Source organism: Barbatula barbatula (genome assembly GCF_947034865.1).
Source record: "Barbatula barbatula genome assembly, chromosome: 9".
Taxonomy (NCBI): domain Eukaryota; kingdom Metazoa; phylum Chordata; class Actinopteri; order Cypriniformes; family Nemacheilidae; genus Barbatula; species Barbatula barbatula.
Window position 1 is genome coordinate 14919276 of NC_136772.1, and position 23204 is coordinate 14942479.

The window sequence follows — 23204 nt, forward strand, 5'->3', positions numbered from 1 at the left end:
ATCTAAACCTTGCCACAATCCTCCTCTAATGATGAGACTGTAGATCCCTGCATGATATTATTAAGCAGTTACCTCACGTTTCAATGACACAAAGTTCTCTACTCCCGCACGCACTTGGCATCTGCGCGTGCAATTTCCACAAAATTCAATTAAAAGACTTCAACGTGGTGCCAGTGCTATGTTGTGATGAAGAGCGGCTGGTCTCTATGCCACACATGGTTAAATAAAACACGTATGTATTGCCCTCAGGTCTGGTGGTGTGCAATATGCAGTTAGCGCAGAATACATGCAGATCCTATTATTACACCACTGAATCTACCTCCACTCTGCAGGAGGACCAATCGCTCAGGAGCCATGTGTAGCAGGGGCTGATGGGACAGGGTTTGGTCTGGGAGAGCTGGGAGGCGCACGGGCGTCCTTCCTCGTGAGCTTGCTGTAGCACGGTGCGAGAGTTGGTCATCACCCCTGCAATATTTAGAGACATCTGTGACTGTACAATAGAAAAAAGCAGATGCAGGACTAAAAATAGAGAAAGGTTGCATTTAAGTGTGTTCTCTGGTGACTAGGAACAATGTAGTGGATTAATGCATTATGTATACTGTTAAAATATTTAAAAACTGTACATGCATGGGTAGATAGAAACACTAATTTGTATTGGGATGCACACATGATGCAGAAATTAGCTTGAGTTGGCTGGATTTAATTTCTGACAAAATCGTATTGAGAAAAACAAGTTTATCATGACATGAAGGTATATAAATACCATAAATGACGACACAACCATATAAACTATCCTATTAAACACTGTTCTTTAAAGAAACTCATTTCTGAAACTTAGAGCAAAAACTGTAGTCTTTTTTTCCATACCCCGCATCTACCATCCTCTTTCCTCATTTTAGGAGGAATCACAGGCTTAAGAAAAACCCATTATAGGACTTTATCAGGCTGGCTGGTGTCCATGAAGTGCTTGAAAAGTGCTCTTCTATCAAGGGCTAAAAGAACAGCAGTTTGGGAAGAGTACAATTGGAGCCATCACTGGAGACAGAGAAAGACAGAGCTTCCATCAGAACACATCCAAACTGATAAGGTGACACTAGATCTGAACTAAGCGCCACTCCTGCGAGATAGACTTTAAAGAGTTCCGCTTGCAGTCCGGCATTAAACATTCAGCATGGAAAAAGAAATTATAGTCACAGGCAGCTCAACATAACGGCTCATCAAATCCGTGTTGCGCTGCCTTCAAGAGCACCCTCTACAGCTGGCAGTTTCAAGCACGCCATTCATTAAAACAGAAGCACCACGGCCAGATGAGAAAGCCCCTGTAAATGCCTGAGATTTGACAGCGGAAATATCTCTACTTGATCCTGCAGGGAGATGGAAGAAAAGAGAGCGTTGAAGAAGGAACAAGTGATTCGGATGGGGGAAGCATTGGTTGTCTCCTGACAGAATTTCACCGCCAGATAAAACACTGTATACATACAACACATAATGAACCCCAGTCTCTGTCTCTGGCTGGCTGCAAAAAAAGCATCGCTTTGACGCAGGTAAGCTACAACCTGTATGTGTTTTCAAATAAAAAAGCGGAGATAGTTTCCTGTTTTCTTTGCCTTGAGAATTCCCTGTAGATTTATAAAGTAAACTGAAAACTGATGCCTGAATGAAAATTAAAGAAGATCGCTGAATAGGTCTAATTAAGAGACTAACAAGCTGAACTTGTAAGAAGCTGGGTCATTGGAACCACAGGGACCCATCCTGTGCTAGTAATGAGCCTATTTTATATTGCATAAAACAACACCATTACTCCGTCAAACTGACATCAAAAGTCCCAACGTCCTAAATTAATTTGACTCTGTTCTCTGTATTGTTACTACACCTGTACAAATTTATTTCTTCTGCAGAACACAAAAGATGAAATTTTGAAGAAAACTATCAGATATAGGCCCCCATTGACTTCCATTGTATGGATACAACACCACTGAGACATTTCTCAAAATATCTTATTTTTTATTCCAGTGATGGAAGAGTCATGTACATGTTTGGAATTATATGAGGGTGACTAATGATGACAGATTTATTTTGGGGTGGCAATTTTGAGAAAATATATATTTCTGTTAACTGATAAATCGCTCAGAGTGTTCCGAGTATCAAAAATGTGTTAACTTATCCTCATTAACCTGCAAGGTGATCCCTAAATAGGATCAATGACACAGTGTCCATAATTAAAAAAGGATCCCAACATTGCATGTTAATGATTGCAAACAAAATACGTGCCAACCGATGGCTTGAACCCAGGGCAAGCCGAATGTATATGTCTGTTTATCTGTCTGTAAACTGTTAGGTAGCATGAGAATGAAAATGTGTCAGCAAAACAAGCACATTAAATGTTCTGATTTGTTTGCATGTTTCTTATTAACAATTCTGCTGCTCGCTTTAAAACTGAAGTATTCTCTTTTCCCAAAATATGTTTTGTACTTGCACCTATGCCAGGTTTCTTGAATTTTCCTCATTTAAATTGTATTTATGTGTACAGACTGTAGACTGAACGAGTGTGTGTTATACACAAGGAATTGAGGTCAATAATGTCAATGTTTTGACATATACAGTGTGTGATAACGGGGCCCCACTAAGGTCCCGTATGGGTCCTAAAAAGTTAAAATGTCCAGTAGAATGGAGTGGTGCAGAGATGACGCATATTTGTCTGCAAAACCCCAGAAGCGAGTTAGTATTTTAGCACTTCCGGTTCCATTGCCGTAAAGTCAATGGGTTTTTTAAATGGGTTTTCGGCTAAGTGTCTAAAATAAGTACTCTAAATATTTAAACGTTTTAATCTATTACATAAAACACACCAGTAATAACACGCTCATGATTTTTTAAAGCTTTATCGTGTCTTAAAAACGGCGGTCGCTAACAGGTTGCTAAAAGCGATGACTTCCTTTGGCGGGAACGTTAGACGTCATCGTACATACAAATCTCACAAATAATTCAACATGGGCACAAATCCCTTAAAACGTGGATGGAGACTACTCATGGAGTAATTACTTACCAGGGAACACGTTTTTAATAAAGATTGAAATATTTTTCAGAGGCTTGGTGGTGATGACTTTGACATCCAGCGACTGTAGTGAAGTCTGTTTATAGCTTCATGTTAGCTTTTTACTTCTGGCGAGTGTATTTAGGCTTCAACAATATCTTTATTAATCACATATTTAATTTTTTGCGATCTTTCAAAAGTCTACGGGAAAAATACAGTGCGGCGCTAACTTCCGGGTTGACCTACAAAAATACGTAATCCCTTCACCAATCTATTAAAAAGCTGTCTTTGACACCCATGAATTAAAAAATTCACACAACAATGAACCTGTCATTTATTAATCCTTATATTATACTAAACCACAACACAAGAGTAAATATTTTAAAGAATGTTGCTGTATTTTCCGTACTGTAAAAGTCAGAAAACATTTTTTTAGGTGAACTATGCCTTCTATTTTGAGACAAAATATACCTTTCAGATAAGGTCCTGGTCATATGTGTAATAACATACTGCGACTCACCTTTGCTACCGCAGGTGTGTGAACACTCCGTCCATGATGACCAATCGGACAGGATACAGTTAAAGGGGCAGTGCACCACACAGTTCATCGTCAGTCTCCACGGCTGAGGCAGGCCCAGCTAAAACAGCGGGACAGCCATTAACCCCACGCCCCGACACCACACACAATTGCACTGATGAACCAGCCGTGAGCTGACGGGGGCTATTACCGCAGAAGCTTCAATGAAAGAATCATTCTCTGGATATGGGCTAATACTGTAGGGAGTTAATGGACAGTCATGGCTGATTTGCGGTGCATGCAGCTAAAGGACATTATACAATCTAACAGTGCTTAATTCCCCCTCAGAGGACGCTTATCTGGCGAAGGGAGGGCTGGAAATGAAGGTTATACAGAGGTTTAGAAAGGTTACCTCTTCGCACACGCTCAGATCCACTATTTTGCCATCGCTACGAATGCAGTCTAAAAGGCGTGTCCTCGTGCCCTGGCCGCAGATGGCGTGTTCACTCAGCTGACATGTGCTCCAGTCTGTTCCATAAAGAGTATAAACACATATACGGTGTCATTCAATTATCACATTCTCTCATTGTCACACAATAGTTTAACATGATGAATCCTTTGCATACTATTCATTTTACTGTATTAACTGTAGTATGCAACATATAGTAGTATGAAAAACATTTAAATGTGTCAGAATGTATACGTCTATATCAAAACAAAATTCTATACCAATTTTAAATATCCAAAATAATATTGCCATACTAGCTCACTGTACTATTGCAAGTATATGCTACATATATTGAACTGTGAATTGGGCAAAGGCCTACATTAAGTCTGTCAAAGTGGCCTACAAAATATAAAAGTCTGACGCTACGCGTTCTAAAGACAGAAACTAGTTATCCGCTCTTTGTGATGATAATCCGGCTTTATGTCAGTCTAATGGATTAGAGGAGCGCTATCTGTATGATATCATCAGCGATTTCATGGACTACGTGCAGTAAAAGGCTTATCGGCTCTCTAATATCTCCAAGCCCATTTCCTTCATTAAGGTCTATCTGAAGAATGACTTTCTATCAAGGAAATAAATATCTCACAGCTGTTCAAGAGGATATGTCACAGGGGGAGATAACCTATTAAACTCAATGTGGCCAACATGAAATGGCTGTAAGTGATTGGATGAAACAAAGCATGGTGTGTTAGCGGTTTAGGAGTTCACATTTTCAATGGAAATGTTGAATAGAGTACAGTGATGTGGTGGAGCAGTCTGATTCTTGTTAATTGTATGGTGGACAAGATCTCACAAAACGGCACCATACATGAAACTGACTAATGTATGAGTGATGCTATTAAATGAACTGTTGAGGTGGGCCCTTCATTGTATATGCTTATGTGTATGCTTAAACTAGTCCTTAATTTATCTTTGTTCAAACACTTAAGGGATACATATTTCAATGGCATTTAAATTCACTTTGCAAAGACTGCGAATGACTTTTGTTTTGTTAAATGCCCCATCCGGATTTGATTTTCATTTATAAACACTTTTGCTGTGAGGTCTTTCTAAGAAAGTTTTTCCATGATTTTCCCCTGGAACTGTCAAAACCTGTGCCAGTCAAACAAGCTCAGGCGTCTGGTTAAAGAGAGACAAAGCTCTCTAGTGTGTTTGTTTTTCATCCACAATTTAGACTATTTTGTTAGATTAAATCTCCAAAATAAGAGCCACTTTTAGAATGATAACAGTAATGCATATTGATATATAGATTGCATGAAATACATTTCTGATGTCAACAAGAGGTGCGTTACGTACAGGGCTGTATAAAAAAACAAAACAGACATTTTAAGTATTGTTTTAAGTTTAAATTTTACAATAAGCTTGTATTTGTTGCATTAGCTAATATGAACTTACAATAAGTAATATGGTCACACAATGAACAATTATTCATGTTAATTCATGGTGCACGAAGTAATGTTAACAGACAGATCTTTGGATTAAAAATGTATAAGTAAATGCTCAAATGCTCAATATGTATTTTGTTCATGGTAACGAATGCATTAACTACCTTTAAAGGTCAAGTGTGTGAAATGGAGCGCTATCTAGCGATGAGGTTGCGAATTGCAACAGACGGCTCACTTCACCCCTTCCTTTCGAAGCACCACGGAGGCTGACATAGAACTAAGATGGCATCATGTTTTTTATATCTGATGAAGGAGATATCATTTATGAAACACGCTCTGTAGAGCAATTGGTTCGTTTAGGGCTACTAGAAACAACGTGTATGGGGACCCGTGGTATGGATAGAAAATAGCTTGTTCTGAGGTTATAAAACATAACGCTTCATTATGTAAGGTCTTTATAAACCTCTGAAAGCATAGTTATGTATATTATATTGCATTTGTGTCAATAGATCCACCCAAAAATTGCACATTGGACATTCAACCTTATTGTGTATAAGTGTTACTAGTATATTATAAGCGGTTGTATAAGCAGCGGATTGTCAAGGCTGAAAGACCCACTGGAGACACTGTAGTAATAGTTGAAGCAGGTGCTGTTGAGGATGCATGTCTCTGTCTGGTTACTCTTTGGACACCCACTGTCGTCCACCGGGGGGCGCACCATGTGTCTCGTCCTCATTCTCACCACGCTTTCATCACAAGGCTACAAAAACATACAAATTACATATCACAAAATCATACAAAGCATGTCATAAAAAAGAAGCGTGCTCTCATACAAACCGGCAAGCCAAGTAGCACCGTTGTGCTGCTTCATACTGTTCAAGCGGGTGTCAGCAGCAGTTAGCCACATGGTCTTGCAGCGCTAAGTGCACTGATAGAAGCTGTTAGGCTGCAGGCAGCAACTAATCTACATCTCCATCACTGTCAGACACTAATGAAGCCCTTTAAACGGCTAACTGGCCCTCTTCATGTCTTTCACTATTGGGGGGACCGATCATTAATGGGAACTCTTTTCAGTTAACGCCACACATCCGTAGCACCCAGGTTTTTGGGAACATTTTACAATTATGTATCGCCAATTAACAAAGCTCAATCACCAAACGCTGGCGTTTGACATGTTCGCCGCGCCGGCTGAGCGATTCGACAAAGCTGAGAGAACAAACATTGTTTGGAACAGGGAGCGAACAAGGTAGAATTGCGATCTAATGTGATTAGCACAGAGACCAGATTATACTGAAATGGGTTGGCAGTCTTGTGTAGGTTGGGCAGAGCCAGGAAAACTCATCCAGTTTGTTTCTGATTAGCCGACAGTGAACTGTGGAGCTGCACTTTAATGAGTCGGCAGGCCGATGGCGAAGCGTATCTGGGGAAACTTTTTATGCACAACATTAATTAGAATAACAAATGCTTCATTACTACCAGATATTTATCTGCATGCTGATTTCTTGGTATTTACCGTTTGAAATTCTGCCGCAGGAGCTCTGAAGGAGCATATCAAGATTTGACTTGTGAGAGCGTTAATGTAAAATATTCAAATGGATGCAGCACATCTTGACACTGTCATATGCTGTGGCCGGGTCAGAGAAAATAATCTAGCAACGAAACTGTAATGCTTTTCTGTTCTTCTTGCACAGGCGGAATCATATGCCAACAAATTGTCAAGGGGAATATTTTTAACAGCTCGTAAACATGACTGCATGATTATCACCTCCAAAAGCAAAAGATGAAGATAATGTCAACACAACAATTGTTACTGAAAAAGACCAGCATTCATTTTCAGGCTAGTTTATAGTTTATTACTGAAATGATACAGCTAGTACAGCTACGAATTACAGTATCTAGTACATTAGTACCACAGTAACGTAACACAATAGGAAAAAGTTTAAACTTGGATGGTTTAACCTAAAATCCTCTGAAAGAAAACTGTAATATTCCGGCAGCTGGGGTTCCAGAAAAAAAACATAAAATAACTTGGAATTTCTTGGAAAATAAAATTACATGTTATTTTGTATTTGTAAATGTTCGTTTACACCCGAATTGTAAATGTCTATTCCTGTAATTTCGACAAGTATAAGTCTATTTCTGTAATGTGACATTTTTTTACCATATTTCAAAATTCATGACAATTCTGTATATTTACAGAACATTTTTTCAGGTTTTTACAGTGCAGTTTAACTGCATTGCAAAACATAATTTCTCGGCCTTACAGTTAAAAAATATACTTAATATTACATTACATCATAATAATTTTTTGATTATACAAATAATTTTGGTTTTCTAAAACATAACTAAATAAAATGAGATTATGCTTGAAATAAGAAAAATAATATCTGCCAATGGGGAAAATAATAGTTTGCTTTTAGGGTACTGGAAAAAAGATAAAATAGGCCAGACTAGAAGACCAGCTAAGGACATCAAACCATTATAACCTGCTTTACAATTTCTTGGGGAACAGAAACGAAAACACAGACTTTTTTTTAAAACAAAGTCACCTCCAAACATTGCTGAGTTTTCAAATTGTGCTTTTAGGACGTATAAAAAGGACACCTTACCCTCGGACAGGTGCTCCATTGACTCCACTGGGACATCACACATTTATTAGGGCACGGCAGCGTGCAGGTCTGAGCTTGGGGAGGGATTTCGTCTTGGTCACAGAGTGTCTCGTTCACACCGCTATCCTGATCCCCACCACCTCGCCTCACACACCTGTCACAGAGAGAGAAAAGCACAATGACACTGTGGAGGAAGAGGATGGCATATCGGAAAGGGTTGTGCCCTCCAACAAAAGGCATGTGTGACGGGTTTGATGCCCTTACTCACCGGATCTTACGGCTTTGTACACCCTCTCCGCAGGCTGGAAGCTTGTCCACCGTATTAATGGTGCATACTGACCAGGGGTCTGTCACCCACTCGTACTGACCGCACTCACCCCGACAGGGCACAGCTTCATACACCTATAAAGACACACATTCGTAGACACAGAAACAGCCAAAATGAAATTATTACAGCAAAACTGAATTAAGTTGAATATATTTAATTGCTTTATAATTTGATTCAAGCTTTGAGGGGTTGACGTGAATCAGAGAAACTACAGTGTGATATATGAGCAATATATTGAATGGCTCTGCTAAATGTGTTTTCTTTTTAGTCTCGTCCCTGTGGGCCTTAATCAGTGTAGATGCGAATAAAATCAAGACAATAATTGAGATTTGCATAATATCGCAATGATAGGGAAGTGACAATTCACTCAGATCATGATCTGATAAAACAGTAGCATGATATTTTGAACAAAATATTAAAAATGAAATTTATAAAACAAAAAAATCACTATAATTTAAACAAAACTTGAACATACAATTTAGTTACACAGACAATCATAACAAAAATATTCAGCCAATAAGTTTTTTTTACATTGTGTAATCACATATCATGAAATATTATAATACCACAATAATATATACTGCAATGCCCCCTTTTAATGCGATTACTGTAAATGAAGAGAAAACTGAGATATTTTAGGTCTACATATTCTGATCTACTCTGACAGTTCATTCCTTCTGTTTGGGCACACGACTAGTGATTCTTATAATAAATCTCTAGGAGAAAGGAAGTGTTGCATATTCTCTCATTTCCTGAGAAGACATGGTTTTATTCACAAATGAATCCAGACGTCTTACAAGCTCACAAAACATCTGACATTCAAAGCATCAAACTCTATAAGAAACGTGCTCATAAAAACAAACTAAACAAATGAGAGCGAACATTTATAGCATCCTCCCCAAGGTCTCTAACGCAGCCTCTCAAAACATCCCATCTCCCTCTCCTCTCCCCAAACAAGAGTCATTGAAATTCCAATTAAAATAATCAAACTATTATCAAGACAATGCTCGATACGTGAGATGTGAATGAAAAGATGATGAATGAGATGGCCAGTAAATCTGAAGAAGCATTATGAAAAGCGTGATTTCATTACAACAGATGAGTTTCAAACAGAAGGATATGTGGAAATGCCAGGTTAAAGAAAAATCATTACTATAGCAAAACTCATACACAGCAGCAAATGGATTTATTTTAAAGCCTTTAATGGGGAAAATCGGCTTTATAGCGTGCCTGACAGTCTTTCTATGGCCGTAATAAATATCCAAACTGTCTGACTTTTACTATGCAAAGAAAGTGTTTGGCTATTGCATATTAAGGCTCTCCGCCTGCACTTTAAATAGAACAAATAAAAGGATCTTTGAGCTCCTCCTTCATTCCGACTTTTACTCCCTGCAGTTCTCAAGCAGAGGATATACTTTACGTGAAATGAACCAGCTATGCTGCTCCCTGGTCAGCTACTGTAACCTCTTTGAGAATGCGGCTACTCCGGAGCGGATAATGAAGTCCCCCGCTTCCTATGAACTGTCAGTCTGAGGGTCAGAGATGACATGAAAATGTACTTCATACTAATTCAAGTCTCAGCCCGTGATCAAATAAACTATCTCTCCCTCACATTCAAAAGAGGACCGCATCCACGGAGACCACCGGGGGCACTGGGGGTTAAAAGATGCACAGGGAGAAACACAGAATAAGGCACTGACCTGAGCCTTTGTAGATGTCCGTATTAGCAGTGCATGACAAGCAAAAAGAGAGAAGAGAAAGGATATATATATTAGTTTCAAGCTGTAGCTTTCCCTTCGCAGTAGCCTGCGGCTGTTTTGACTAACTCTCCCTTCTGTAGATTATCAAAAGGTACAGAAGAAATTAAACCTGGCTTTAAAATGCATGGCTTTGGGTGTGTGTGATTATTTTTATATGATGGATGAGGAAAAGAATGACCGTGGTAAGTTACTAGATTGAAAATAAAATTACACTTTAGATTGCATAAAAAGGCAATAGGCGCTAAACACAAGCTACACTAGAGGGAAATTAAATTAACTGTGATTCTAAAAAGATGCCCAGAAGACGGGCATGACCACAAATGAAATCTTGCAAAAATGCCCACCGTCTTCTCTTTGATGTCTCGCGTTGGGCTTAAAAAGATAAAGTACAATGAACAGATTCAGTCCTATGAAGTATCTGTACTCTAGTCACACTTAAAAATATATGAATGTCGTTGCATTAAATAATTAAATATCAAACAGAGGCATTTATTGAAATGAAAACACATAGCATTTAACAAAAAAGTGAGTGGTTGCGACATGACTAAAGATATAACAATTATCTCTTTTTCAAAATAATGTCTGTGAATATACAGCTGCTTGAAATATTATCAGACCATTCTAAAATGGACATGTGATCAGCATTTTTAGATGTATTGTGGTCTTTCAAGTCCAATGTCTGAACAAAATCAAACCCCTTGAGGGACAAGGTCACTCAACAGCAATGTGAAAGACTGACAGCAAGACAAGACACATGAAAACTGATAAAAATCGAGCTTATCGCATATTTGTTTTTCACTTTTCCTAAATACATTGTATTGTTGTATGGCTTAAAAGTGAACATGAACTTCTTTCTTCGCAGTATTTGACACAGAGCACATTTCTGTTATTTGGAGACGTTTCTCCAAGTTATCAATTTCTTAAAATAGAAACAATATATTTATTTACAATTTGGGAGAAATGTTGTTAGTAGTTCACATAATTAAACAAAAATTATAATTTTACCAAAACACATACAGTGTAAAAACAGGAGTTTTAAAAACAACACATTTCGTGTTCAGTTAAGGACAACACAAAAATGTGTTGTCCATAATTAAACACTCCTCTGTGTTATTCTAGGTCAACACATTCTGTGTATAACACAAACAGTGAATTCAAATGAACACATCCTTTATAGGAGTGTATAAATAGTACATTTATAATCAGGAAAACTGATTTGGAAATGTTCTCTTATTTTTTTCCACGGCTGTATATACTGTGCCAACCATTTGTATATAATGATTACTTGAAACTTTGAATAAAAATGTAAAAGTATATGGACACATTCAGAGGCGTCATGCCCATTTTTGAATAGTCAGTTTTGCACGCAACCGCCAAATGATGAGTTAGACATCTACTTATCATCGGTTTCTATAGGAAGAAACTGTATCAGTTATGAGCTGCACCCATGTCCTGTTTTGGAGATTTTCGCCGCTTTGATCACGTACACGAGCTTAACATTTATCAATCAGACAGAAGCAACAGCGCTGGGTAATGATGTAATCACCATCTGTGATCAGTTGGGAGCTCGGCTAACGGAAGTAAAAAAAAAAAGAGCTCAGCTAACGGAAACACCCGTGTCCCCGAAACAAGACTTTCAGACTTCAAGTTTTTGACTTGAAAGTGGCCCAGACCGATCCCAGTATGTCACAAACTACTGTGAGAACAGACTGCTCCAGATGCTTTCAAATGGCTCTTGCCATTTGATAATTGTAGGTTTAGTGTGCGCAGACAACACACCTCTTGCCAATTGGCATACAGGTAGGATCGTTTAAAGTGAATAACTTTTTTGTTACAGTTCAATTTCAGGGTGCAATGACTGACAATACTCTTAGTAAAAGAAAATATTTTCTTCTAAATAAACCATCAATAAAATATTAAATAATTGAATAGGTTTGGAAATTAATAGAGTAGTTTATTAGTTAAAATAATATATACAATGTTTAAAACAATACATTAAGAATTTACACTCTTCAAATATTAAGATGCACTTAATTTCATTTTCATAATGGAAGGAATTTCGTAATGGATAATAAATATGTATTATAGGCCGTTTAACAAAGGGTAACCATTTTGCTTCAGTTTTATTTTACTTTTCTTTTGTGCTCTATGTTCATTTGTATGCAAACAATGACTCTTTAACTACTATAGCACAACATTGTATACTAGATAGGCAAAACACACCAGACTGATGCATTTACCTTTAAACATTTTACTGGGAAGAATATTCATGTTCCAATCAAATAGTGTTTTAAATGTAATTCTCGCAATGATTTGTGCTATGTTTTGAATACGCTTAAGATATTTTCTTATAATATTGCTTTAAATGTATGTATTTGTATGTATAGGACATGTATCTGTGTGTTGTGCACACTGTGCTCCCTGGGTGCTGTGGTTACTCTGCTAGGACTCTTGTGTGAACCTAAGGGGAACTGACTTCATAATTTGACTAATGTATGAATAACCTTGGGAATAGAAAAAAGTAATCCAAAAAAATATCTGAGAAAAGTTATTTCTAAGAAAAAGGTCATTTGTCTGCCATTTAATGTGATATTTTGTTATAATACAGTCACATGTAAGAATGGCTATATGATGTTTGCGACCAATTTAAAAGCAAATTTACATAATTAACAAAGATTTTATACAAATTACAGGACTTTTTTATTTTTCAATTGTTATTTTAATACAATTTGACATCTCACCAGAGTTCATAACTACTTTAAAAGATAGCAAATTCATATGAATTTGTACGATCTTATTCTTACATTATAGTACAATTTGGGTACCCATGAGTGACATTAGGTTTAGGGGTGGGGTTAGGGGAGAGGCTTCAGTATTTGTTTTACTTATAATCCTAATAATTCGAATTGTATGAAGGGACGGACTGAGAAGCAAGTGGATTATTCATCGATGGGGGGTGGGGGGTGGCGAAGGTGTGATTGATGGAATCGTCCCTCCACCAATACTGTCAACGGGTGGGGGGGGTGGCTGTTGTATGTAACATATACATCCGCCAGTCAGCCTCTGCTCACTGCCGTAGGCCATCGGTGGGACGGCTATTCTGGACTTTGACAGAATGTCCTACTGGTCAGTCCGCCCCTGATTGTACGAATTCATAGGATTTAGCCACCTCGTAAAAAAGTTACACATTTCTGTGAGATCAGGTTAGATATTCAGTACAGAAAAGTGTATAAACAAGCTGTTGTCCCATTCAATAGAACCTTAAAATATGATCCCAATAACATCACAGTATCAGAACATCTAACTACAAAACAAGATGTTTCTAAAAAAGGCACATAAATGTCGTGACCCGAGCAAAGTGAGAGAGAGCAGTGTTAAAAGACCATAATGTAAACACATCTCTGACATACACAGAACATGTAATATATGCACGCCCCCACACACGTACACACACACACACAGAGCTCCTCAACGTGCGAGCATCTTTTGTATGAGGAACAGAGACGGTGGGGTGCTAAGCCTAGCAGGCAACTCTAGACTAGATAAATCTCTTTAAGTGTCACAGCCTGACTTAAACTTCAAACAGATTGGGCCATTACTGTCTCCTGGCCCCTGGAAGATAGACGAAACAATCGAGGCACATCGAAACGTAGGGAGATAAACGTTTCCTCTGTGATGCCTTCTAATACACTTAAGATGATGTTGTGATACTGAAACGCTGATACAAGACAAAAAAGAAGAAGACGTAATAAAGGACTGTGATTTCAGGATGCTCCTGTGGGCCAAAAAGCTGAAAGAATACGCAGTGGCACTCAAATAGATCAACCTAGGTCACAGTACTCGAGCTTCCAGGACCGAGGTGGGATGACGTGGCTTTGTGGGGACATCAGCTTTCCACATCATGAGAGATCTGGGAGTGGCTGGAGCAAGCCTTCAGAAGGCCTTTAAAGATCTGCCTGAAGAAGCAGAGAAGAGTAGTTTTGGCTATGGGTAAAGAGGAAGGATGTGTGTTGGGGCACCACCAAGCACAGAGGCAGGCGTGATACGGAGACGTCTCTGTCACTGCCCCGCCACCAGGAAGCTTTCAGGTTTAAAGGGGCGAAACGCCAAGGAGCGGTGGTACCCGGCTGACGACACTGCAGCATGCCAGATACGTCAGGCAGCAATGCCTTAGCAGGGAAATGACCTACCTGCGTAATTTTATGTTTACAAATGCAAAAATAAATGCATCTTTATCTTACATAAAGATAATATCAAATCTCATTGGTCCTCACGTGTCTTGTGATGAAATATCATATAAAAACTACACTGTACAATTTTTTGTAAAATTCCTGCAGCTTAGGTGCCAGAAATAATGTAAAACAACAAATTGCATGTTTTTCACGATTATAGCAAACTTGAAAATTTTGTAAACTTGTAAACACTTTTGGTTTCTGTCATGATCCTGCCTCTCCTTGTCGTGGTTTTTCGAGTCTTGTGGCAGGATCATGTCAGTCCCATGTGTTTTGTGTGGAGAAAGAGCATTGTTTTGGTTTGAGAAGCCATGCTCTCTCTCCGGTGTCACGTCCTTTAGCCCCGCCCCCTTGTTTCCCTGTATGCAGTCCATTAGTGTTAGTCTTGTCTCCAGCCCTGATCCATCCTTCCCTTAGTGTTTCAGTCCCCTCACCTGCCTCGTGCAATCCTCCTGTTAGCTTTCCCTTAGTGTTTCATCCTTGTCACCTGTGGCCACTCTCCCTGTGTCATCAGTCCTTGTTAGTGTTTCCCTTTATCAAGCCCCAGTTTTCCCTCTGTCCCTTGTCGGTTCATTGTCATTTTGTCATCATCGTACCTCCTCACGTCACCTTGTTGGATTATTCCTGTCTATGGATTATCGTGTTTGTTCCTGTTCTAAGTTTGTGGATTTTGTTGATTTACTATTCAAAGGACTTTGTTTGTTTTGTTCCCCATGTGGGAAGTTTTAGTTTACACTTTTGTCTTGTTTTAGATCGTGTTTTCCTCATCGAGGGTCTTTTGTTTAAATAAAGTTTTTGTTATTTAACTCTGCTGCCTGCGTTTGGGTTCTGTCCACACACCGTGACAGAATGAACCGACCAACTTTGAACCCAGCAGGCAAGATGGAGGCAAGACGAGCGACCCAGGCTCATCGCCTCCTCCGTTTACGCCAGGGGCACTGTGATGTATTGGAGTTCGCGGACCGTTTCTTTGAGGTGGCAGGGGAGATGGTCCACAGTGAGCAGGAACAGATGGTCCTGTTCAATGGCGGCCTCAACCAACCACTAGCGGGGTGGGAGATGCAGATGCTGAGACCGCTGGGCTTCACAGACCTGATCAGGTATGCCATGAATCGGCCGGAGCCCAGTGTCTCAGTCCAGCCCAGTTTTTCCACCCCGCTGGCCGCCATCCCCGAGGGCCATACCCTGCAAATCGGGGCCGTGGGCCTCTCCTCACCCTCTGCTCCACCACCAGCTAGCCTCCGTGGTAGGCGTGGACGGCGGGAGTCGTGGGACTCCCCGTCCGACTCATCCAGCACAGAGATAGTGGGGTCCCCCACCGCTACTCTGCAGCCGGCCACACGTCCTGTGAGCCGGTCAAAGAGGAAGAAGCAGAGGAGAGCTGCACCATCCTGTCCAGCCCAGCAGCCGGTATCCAGCCCTGCCCAGGCGTCAAGTCCGGTGGTCCCGTCCAGTCCGGTGGTCCCGTCCAGTCCGGTGGTCCCGTCCAGTCCGGTGGTCCCGTCCAGTCCGGTGGTCCCGTCCAGTCCGGTGGTCCCGTCCAGTCCGGTGGTCCCGTCCAGTCCGGTGGTCCCGTCCAGTCCGGTGGTCCCGTCCAGTCCGGTGGTCCCAAGTCCGGTGGTCCCAAGTCCGGTGGTCCCAAGTCCGGTGGTCCCAAGTCCGGTGGTCCCAAGTCCGGTGGTCCTTCCTGCACCCAGTCCGTCTCAGCCGGCCCTCCAACCTACAACCCAGTCAGCCTTGCCCCAGCCGTTCCCTACTACGGCCGTCCTGTCATGCCCTACCCCTTCTAGTTCCTCCCACTCCGTGAAGGGTATCCCTACCATGCCCAGGCCTTCCTATCCCATCCCTCCGCCCAGCTCTAGGAAGCAGTGTCCTGTCCCTCCTAAGTCCCCACCCAGTTATGTTCCCAAGTTTTTCCCACCAATTCCGCCTCCCCCCTTCCCATTGATGTTTATTTTATTGTCCAACCCCAATCCCTTTCTAGTCATGTCAGCCCTGCCCCTAGTGTGTTCTGTTCTGTGTTTATGGTGTCTGTCCTCCTGTCTGTCAGCCTTGTCATGTTTAGTGTGATCTTGAAGAACTCCTGGAGGAGTTCTTTAAGGCGGGCGCTCTGTCATGATCCTGCCTCTCCTTGTCGTGGTTTTTCGAGTCTTGTGGCAGGATCATGTCAGTCCCATGTGTTTTGTGTGGAGAAAGAGCATTGTTTTGGTTTGAGAAGCCATGCTCTCTCTCCGGTGTCACGTCCTTTAGCCCGCCCCCTTGTTTCCCTGTATGCAGTCCATTAGTGTTAGTCTTGTCTCCAGCCCTGATCCATCCTTCCCTTAGTGTTTCAGTCCCCTCACCTGCCTCGTGCAATCCTCCTGTTAGCTTTCCCTTAGTGTTTCATCCTTGTCACCTGTGGCCACTCTCCCTGTGTCATCAGTCCTTGTTAGTGTTTCCCTTTATCAAGCCCCAGTTTTCCCTCTGTCCCTTGTCGGTTCATTGTCATTTTGTCATCATCGTACCTCCTCACGTCACCTTGTTGGATTATTCCTGTCTATGGATTATCGTGTTTGTTCCTGTTCTAAGTTTGTGGATTTTGTTGATTTACTATTCAAAGGACTTTGTTTGTTTTGTTCCCCATGTGGGAAGTTTTAGTTTACACTTTTGTCTTGTTTTAGATCGTGTTTTCCTCATCGAGGGTCTTTTGTTTAAATAAAGTTTTTGTTATTTAACTCTGCTGCCTGCGTTTGGGTTCTGTCCACACACCGTGACAGTTTCTCACTCGTTTTTTACAGTGTAGTCATCTGAACGAGATCTCTAACGCAAAATATGAATTGTTTTCTCATATCTTTTCAGGAATTGTGATTTTTTTATCATTGTGTTCAGCTGAAGAAAGATAGTCATATATCCATATTTCTGGGTTGGCATGAGGGTGAGTATGAGAGAATAAAAAATTGTCTTTAAACTATTTCTTTAAAATCTTTTTACCACAAAATGTTGTTACTGGCTATACAATTTTCCCATTGACTTCGAAGCAAATAATATTTCTGTCAGCTCAAATAATTTTTTTATATTTTTTAGATTTCATCAGACTTTCATTAATAATTTCTTATGTTTATCAAGACATCTCCCCGTCACACACACGCACGCACAAATACCGTTTGAAGATCAATTTCATCATTTTATTCATCGCCTTTACTGTGAAGCGCTGAACTGAGACTCGTACATCTTTAGCACTTGATTCATCACAGGTTCAAACACCAGCTATCCATTCTAATACAGCGAGCTTTCAGTGGGTTAACATTCAGAGCTAGATTTTAAAACACTGCTGACCTTTTTTCCAGCGAGGGGATTCCATTGCTATCACATGACAAGTGAACATTCATTATTTAAATCATCACACAGTTCTTGTTTCGTTATTCTAATTAGTTGATAAAGCGATGGCTAACCTTTGTAACACAGTTAAACGCTCTGGGCCATCTGGACTGCAGAAGGAGTTTCACAATGCTGGAGAGACTCCAAGAGCAAATTGAGCGCCACACCACCAGGGACCTTCTCAACAATATGCATATTCAGAATGATTGTGTGATGCAGAAGGACATCTCCACCAGCCCGACGGAGAGAGGGAACCATCACACATATCATATTGGTTATTCCAGCTTTTCTCTAACGAAAGTCTTTACCAGACAGCTTAGCCTGTCAATTCTCATACACATTTATCAGCTAGAATTCGCTTTTTTTATTTTTCGTCTTCGAAAATATAAAAAGATGAAATGAAAATGTGGACATACAGTCATGTTGTGATGTCCTATATATTTAAAATGGTAACACCACCTTCAAAATGCCAATTCTTTCATAATTTACTCACCCTCTTGTCATTTCAAACCCGTATAACTTACTGTCTTTCTTTGAAGGTGAACTACTCCTTTAACATTAGAAATGCATTAGCTAAAATGAACTATCAATGATCAATATAGTTTTACATTAGCATACATTCTAGACATACAGTACTAGATCTGCCATGTTTTCATAGTCATGGGAACTGTATGTTTGTTGACCTATGACATAATATCTACAGCAAAAATAAATGATTCAGGTGTTGTTTCTGCATGTATAGCGCATGGAAGCAAGCGGTTTTGGTTCTGTGCTGCTTCTGTGATGCTAAACTAATGCTGAAGCTAGGGATCTTACACCACCTCTTGTTGAAATGTTCACTGATTATAAATGAGTCTAAGCGCAACTCAAGTTCACAGGAAAAATAACAGCTCTGCTAGCATCAAACGTGTCTGTGTGTCTGTGAGATAGAGAGAGGGAGAGCGAGAGAGAGCGCGAGAGGAAATTTGGAGAAACGCTGTGGGTCTCTTGTTAATGAAGTGAAGCAGCTTTTCCCAAATCAAAACATCAATCTCCAAAGACTTCTCCGCTAAACTAAACTCTGAGTCAACAATTTGACACGGAGCATCAAAGCATAACATCTCTTTCGGCTAGTCATCAGCCGCAAATCATTTTTCCCACCGTTGGAAAAGCCAGATAACACGCGGAGCATAAAAGAAAAACGTATTGATTTTGCTGTATTCAATAAAGGAAGCAGTGATTGTTTCAGCATGAGGGCAGAGGACAGCAGTTATGGCTGTAACCGGTAGGCTGAAATATATTTCGTTGAAATGCATTGGAAGTGCACGAAACACATCATCGTCTCTAAGTGGCTGAACTCTACACCAATTACAGAGGTACCGGTGTGGAGGAGAAGAGCTTGCGTATGCTTGCATCGACTCTTGTTTTCAGCAACAACAGAAAATGTCACACATTCTTTAACCCGTCATTTTCAAGAGGCTCAATCGAGTCGATTTACGTTATTTCACAGAGAGTAAACAGACTCAAGAGTTACGATAATACTACAGCATAGATGCACGGTCTCAAAGGTTGTGTACCTAAACTCTACTTCAATGAGTGGACTTAAACAATATGGATTAAAGGAAATGGAGGAAAATTGTGTAACATCAGTTTTTGTAACATTGGTTTTCTGCCTGATGAAAACAATAAGAATCTACTAATCAAATAAAATATAAGATGATAAGATAAGATAAGGTAGATACAAAAGGTACATGTAGTAGATTTAGTGTTAATTTGCATAATATTTCCAAGTAAAATTTGTTCACATGTTTTTTACTTAAGAAAAAGCATGCAAACACTTGACACAAAACATTTATACAATTGCAGGAGAATTGAGTGGTTTTGCCCATTGTGTGTGTGTTTTTTGATCAAATATTATGCAAATTAACACAAAAACATTAAGGAAATCCTACTGAATGAAAACCAGTATTTCGGAAAAGAATTAATAAATAAATAAATCAATAAAAAGAATCTGCATCCACTATTGACTGATTATTTAAATAACTTTTTTTCTTTTATTCCTATTATCTTTGTATTAGCACTGTAGAGAAAGCAATCAAAAATTTAAGGAGAAAAAGGAAATTGACAGACATTGCATGCTGGACCTGAAAACACGACAGCCCAACAAACCTTTGTTTAGTAGCAATATGGTCATTTAAAACAATAATAATAATTGTAAAATGCTTCAAAAAGGTTTTCACTACTTTACAATCATGTTACCATACGCATTGCAGTGTATCTATAAACAGAACATCTGCAGCATACAAAGTTGCACAGTTTCACAGTGTTTCATGTCTACTTCTGAGGTAAAGACCTGCTTCATTTAAGAGCCATGGGAGAGGCCCAAATGCTTTAGAGGGAGATTGGTTTCTAAGCACAGATTTACAGAGGTTGTTAAATTATGCAGGCCCGGTGAACACAGGCTCGTCTCATCAGCCGAACAGTCTGCCTCAGCGCACATGATGGCTACCATATGGTATTCGGCTCTGGAGGGGGGCAAGAAGAATGTTATTTACACAGCGAGTCTAGCACCGAGCCCTATACCGCAGGTAATGCAGACTTTCTAAATGAGAGCTGCATCTGTTGCATTGATTGAAATATCACCGTTCTCCACAGTAACTAATGAGGATCCTCACATTACAGTGAGAGGTCAAATTTTTTTTACAAGCGTTTAAAAATAAGGATGATTTCATGTACATTAAATGAGGCTTGTACTGCTACTGCGTTGTAGCGAAGAACGTGAATGACGAACCAATGAAATTTGTGTAAAGCATCTTCTGATAAAATTCAGGCTCTTTTTTTATCGGTGGTGTTGAGTGTGCTGTCATGTTTTATTGTGAAGAAGGAAAGACAAGAAGATTTGAAAGCCTTGGGAAGCATCTGGACAACTTTTAAGTGTCTTGTCACTGAAAATGAACACCAAATGCAAAAAAAAGTGGTTTAGGCAAATAGAAGTAAAAACATGTTTTACTAGATTTTGCAATCAAAATGTATAATCTTAATAAGTTACTTGCCACCAGCCATTAGAAAACTTAAAATGGCAGCATAATGTGATTCAGATTATTACAATTATTATACGAATTACATTAAAAAACTGAAATGTCAAATGAAAGAAATTTAGGAACTCACCAAGCTTATCATTTATATTTTTGAATCAGGTAGAAAACTTCAGAATCTTATGGTAATACGTCTGTAGAACATTACTCCATTAAAATATGAGGAACATGTACTGTCAGACACCAAACAGGACGAGGACCACAAAAGCGTCACGTTCAAACGTTTATTTAAGGGTTGGGGTTAAGGGGGTTTCAGGGGTTCCGGGGGGGGTACAGGAGTTCCAAGAGTCTGCGTGTGTGTGTTCCCCCAGTAGCCGAACAGCGATGGCAGGAGCTGGATGATCCGGGAAGTCCGGGGCTGGAGAACACAGAAGTAGTTGAGCGGGTCCGGGATCACAGGCAAAGAGTCAGAGGCGTTTTCCAAAACAGGCAGGTAACGGGTGCTGGTTGCAGACGATCTGACAAATGTGGACTGAAAAGCAAGGCTTTAAATACAGGGCATGATGAGTGGTGAATGCAGTGCAGCTGGTAGGTAAACGAGGGTGAGGCAGAGCAGAGCAGGAACAGGTGGAGGTCATCAGACTTCAATCAGCATGTGTTACCAGGCAGAGAGACAGCTCATGACAGAACCCCCCCCCTAAGGGACGGCCCCAGAAGTCCCCAAGAGTGACACCATGTCGGGAGGGCGGAGGGGAGCCGGTGGAGGGCTAGAATTCCTCCGAGCGGTCCGAGTGAACCTCCTCATCTCGGAGGGAGCTGGAGGGTCGTGGACAGAAGACGGGACAGGTACCGAGACAGGGTCAGGCACAGGACAGGAAGCCGGGCGGGCAGGACGGTTAGGGACCCCTCTGGGGCGGCCCCTACGGATTGCAGGTTGATCAGGATGCAGACGGTGGAAGTCGGCGATGAGTGTCCGGTCCACAATCCGACTGGCTGGCACCCAGGTTCTCTCCTCAGGTCCATAGCCCTCCCAGTCGACGAGATACTGGAGGCCCCTACCTCGCCGTCTGGACCGAAGCAGGCGTCGAACGGTGTACACCAGCCCACCGTCAACGAGGCGAGGAGGAGGAGGAGGAAGCGACACGGGGACCAGCGGGCTTTCATGCGTCGGCTTGACTTTCGAAACATGGAAAGTAGGGTGCACTCTCATGGAGGTTGGCAACTGGAGCCGGACTGCGGTTGGGCTGATGACCCTCTGGATAGGGAACGGGCCGAGGAATCGAGGTGCCAGTTTACGCGACTCCACCCGCAGTGGGAGATCCTTGGCTGACAGCCACACCTTCTGGCCAACACGGTAGGCGGGTGCCGGCGATCTTCGGCGGTTAGCCCCAGTGGCATAGCTGACAGCTGACTTGAGTAGCGTGGCACGAGCTTGTGACCAGGTACGACGGCAACGGCGGGCATAGGCGAGGGCAGACGGGCAGGACACATCTCCTTCCTGGCTGGGGAACAGGGGGGGCTGGTAGCCATACACACACTGGAAAGGTGACATACCAGTGGCAGAGCAGGTGAGGGAGTTGTGAGCATACTCTATCCACATCAGTTGTTGTGCCCAAGCCTGGGGTTTGCGAGAAACCATGCACCGCAGCGCCTTCTCCAGCTCCTGGTTTGCCCGCTCGGATTGACCATTGGACTGGGGGTGGAACCCAGAGGTGAGACTCACTGTGGCCCCTAGAAGACGGCAGAACTCCTTCCAGAATGTAGAGGTGAATTGCGGACCTCGGTCAGAGACAACATCCCTGGGCAGCCCGTGTAGACGAAAGACATGATCAAGAACAGCCTGGGCAGTCTCTCTGGCAGATGGCAGTTTAGGGAGGGGAATGAAGTGTGCCATCTTGCTGAACCGGTCAACCACAGTGAGAATGACCGTCATCCCACCTGATGGTGGGAGGCCAGTTACAAAGTCCAAGGAGACGTGGGACCAGGGTCGTGTGGGCACAGGCAAGGGCTGGAGTAAACCAGCAGGGGGCCGAGTGGAGGACTTGTTCTGATTGCAGGTGGGGCAGGCACGGACGAATTCTCGGACATCCCTTCTCAAAGAAGACCACCAGAAGCGCTGGGCAAGGAGATGGCAGGTGCGGGCGGAGCCCGGGTGGCAGGCAAGGCGGGAGTTGTGTCCCCACTGTATGACCCGGGACCTCAAATTCTCTGGGACGAAGAGACGACCGTCTGGGCATGCACTAGGACTGGGATGGTCACGGAGGGCCTCTTGAATTTCCTCCTCGATATCCCAGGTCAGGGCAGCTACAACGCAGGGATCGGGCAGAATTGATGCAGGTTCCTGGGAAGGGGCGTCATCCTTATGAAACTGACGGGAGAGAGCGTCCGGCTTGGTGTTCCGAGAACCTGGGCGGTATGACAGGGTGAAGTTGAATCTGGTGAAAAACAAGGCCCAGCGGGACT

The 23204-nt window shown here is 41.6% G+C and overlaps 1 protein-coding gene across 1 annotated transcript in view; it reads right to left on the reverse strand.

Moving 5' to 3' along the window:
• Window positions 1-23204, reverse strand: part of thsd7ba (thrombospondin, type I, domain containing 7Ba) — a gene marked incomplete at its 5' end in the record, with an annotated part of 151091 nt that overhangs the window by 10918 nt on the left and 116969 nt on the right. The window contains 6 exons of the mRNA XM_079463917.1: window positions 320-465; window positions 3552-3669; window positions 3961-4076; window positions 6060-6201; window positions 8051-8204; window positions 8319-8452. Coding sequence (XP_079320043.1) covers window positions 320-465; window positions 3552-3669; window positions 3961-4076; window positions 6060-6201; window positions 8051-8204; window positions 8319-8452 — 810 coding nt within the window. The remainder of the gene's footprint in view (window positions 1-319; window positions 466-3551; window positions 3670-3960; window positions 4077-6059; window positions 6202-8050; window positions 8205-8318; window positions 8453-23204) is intronic.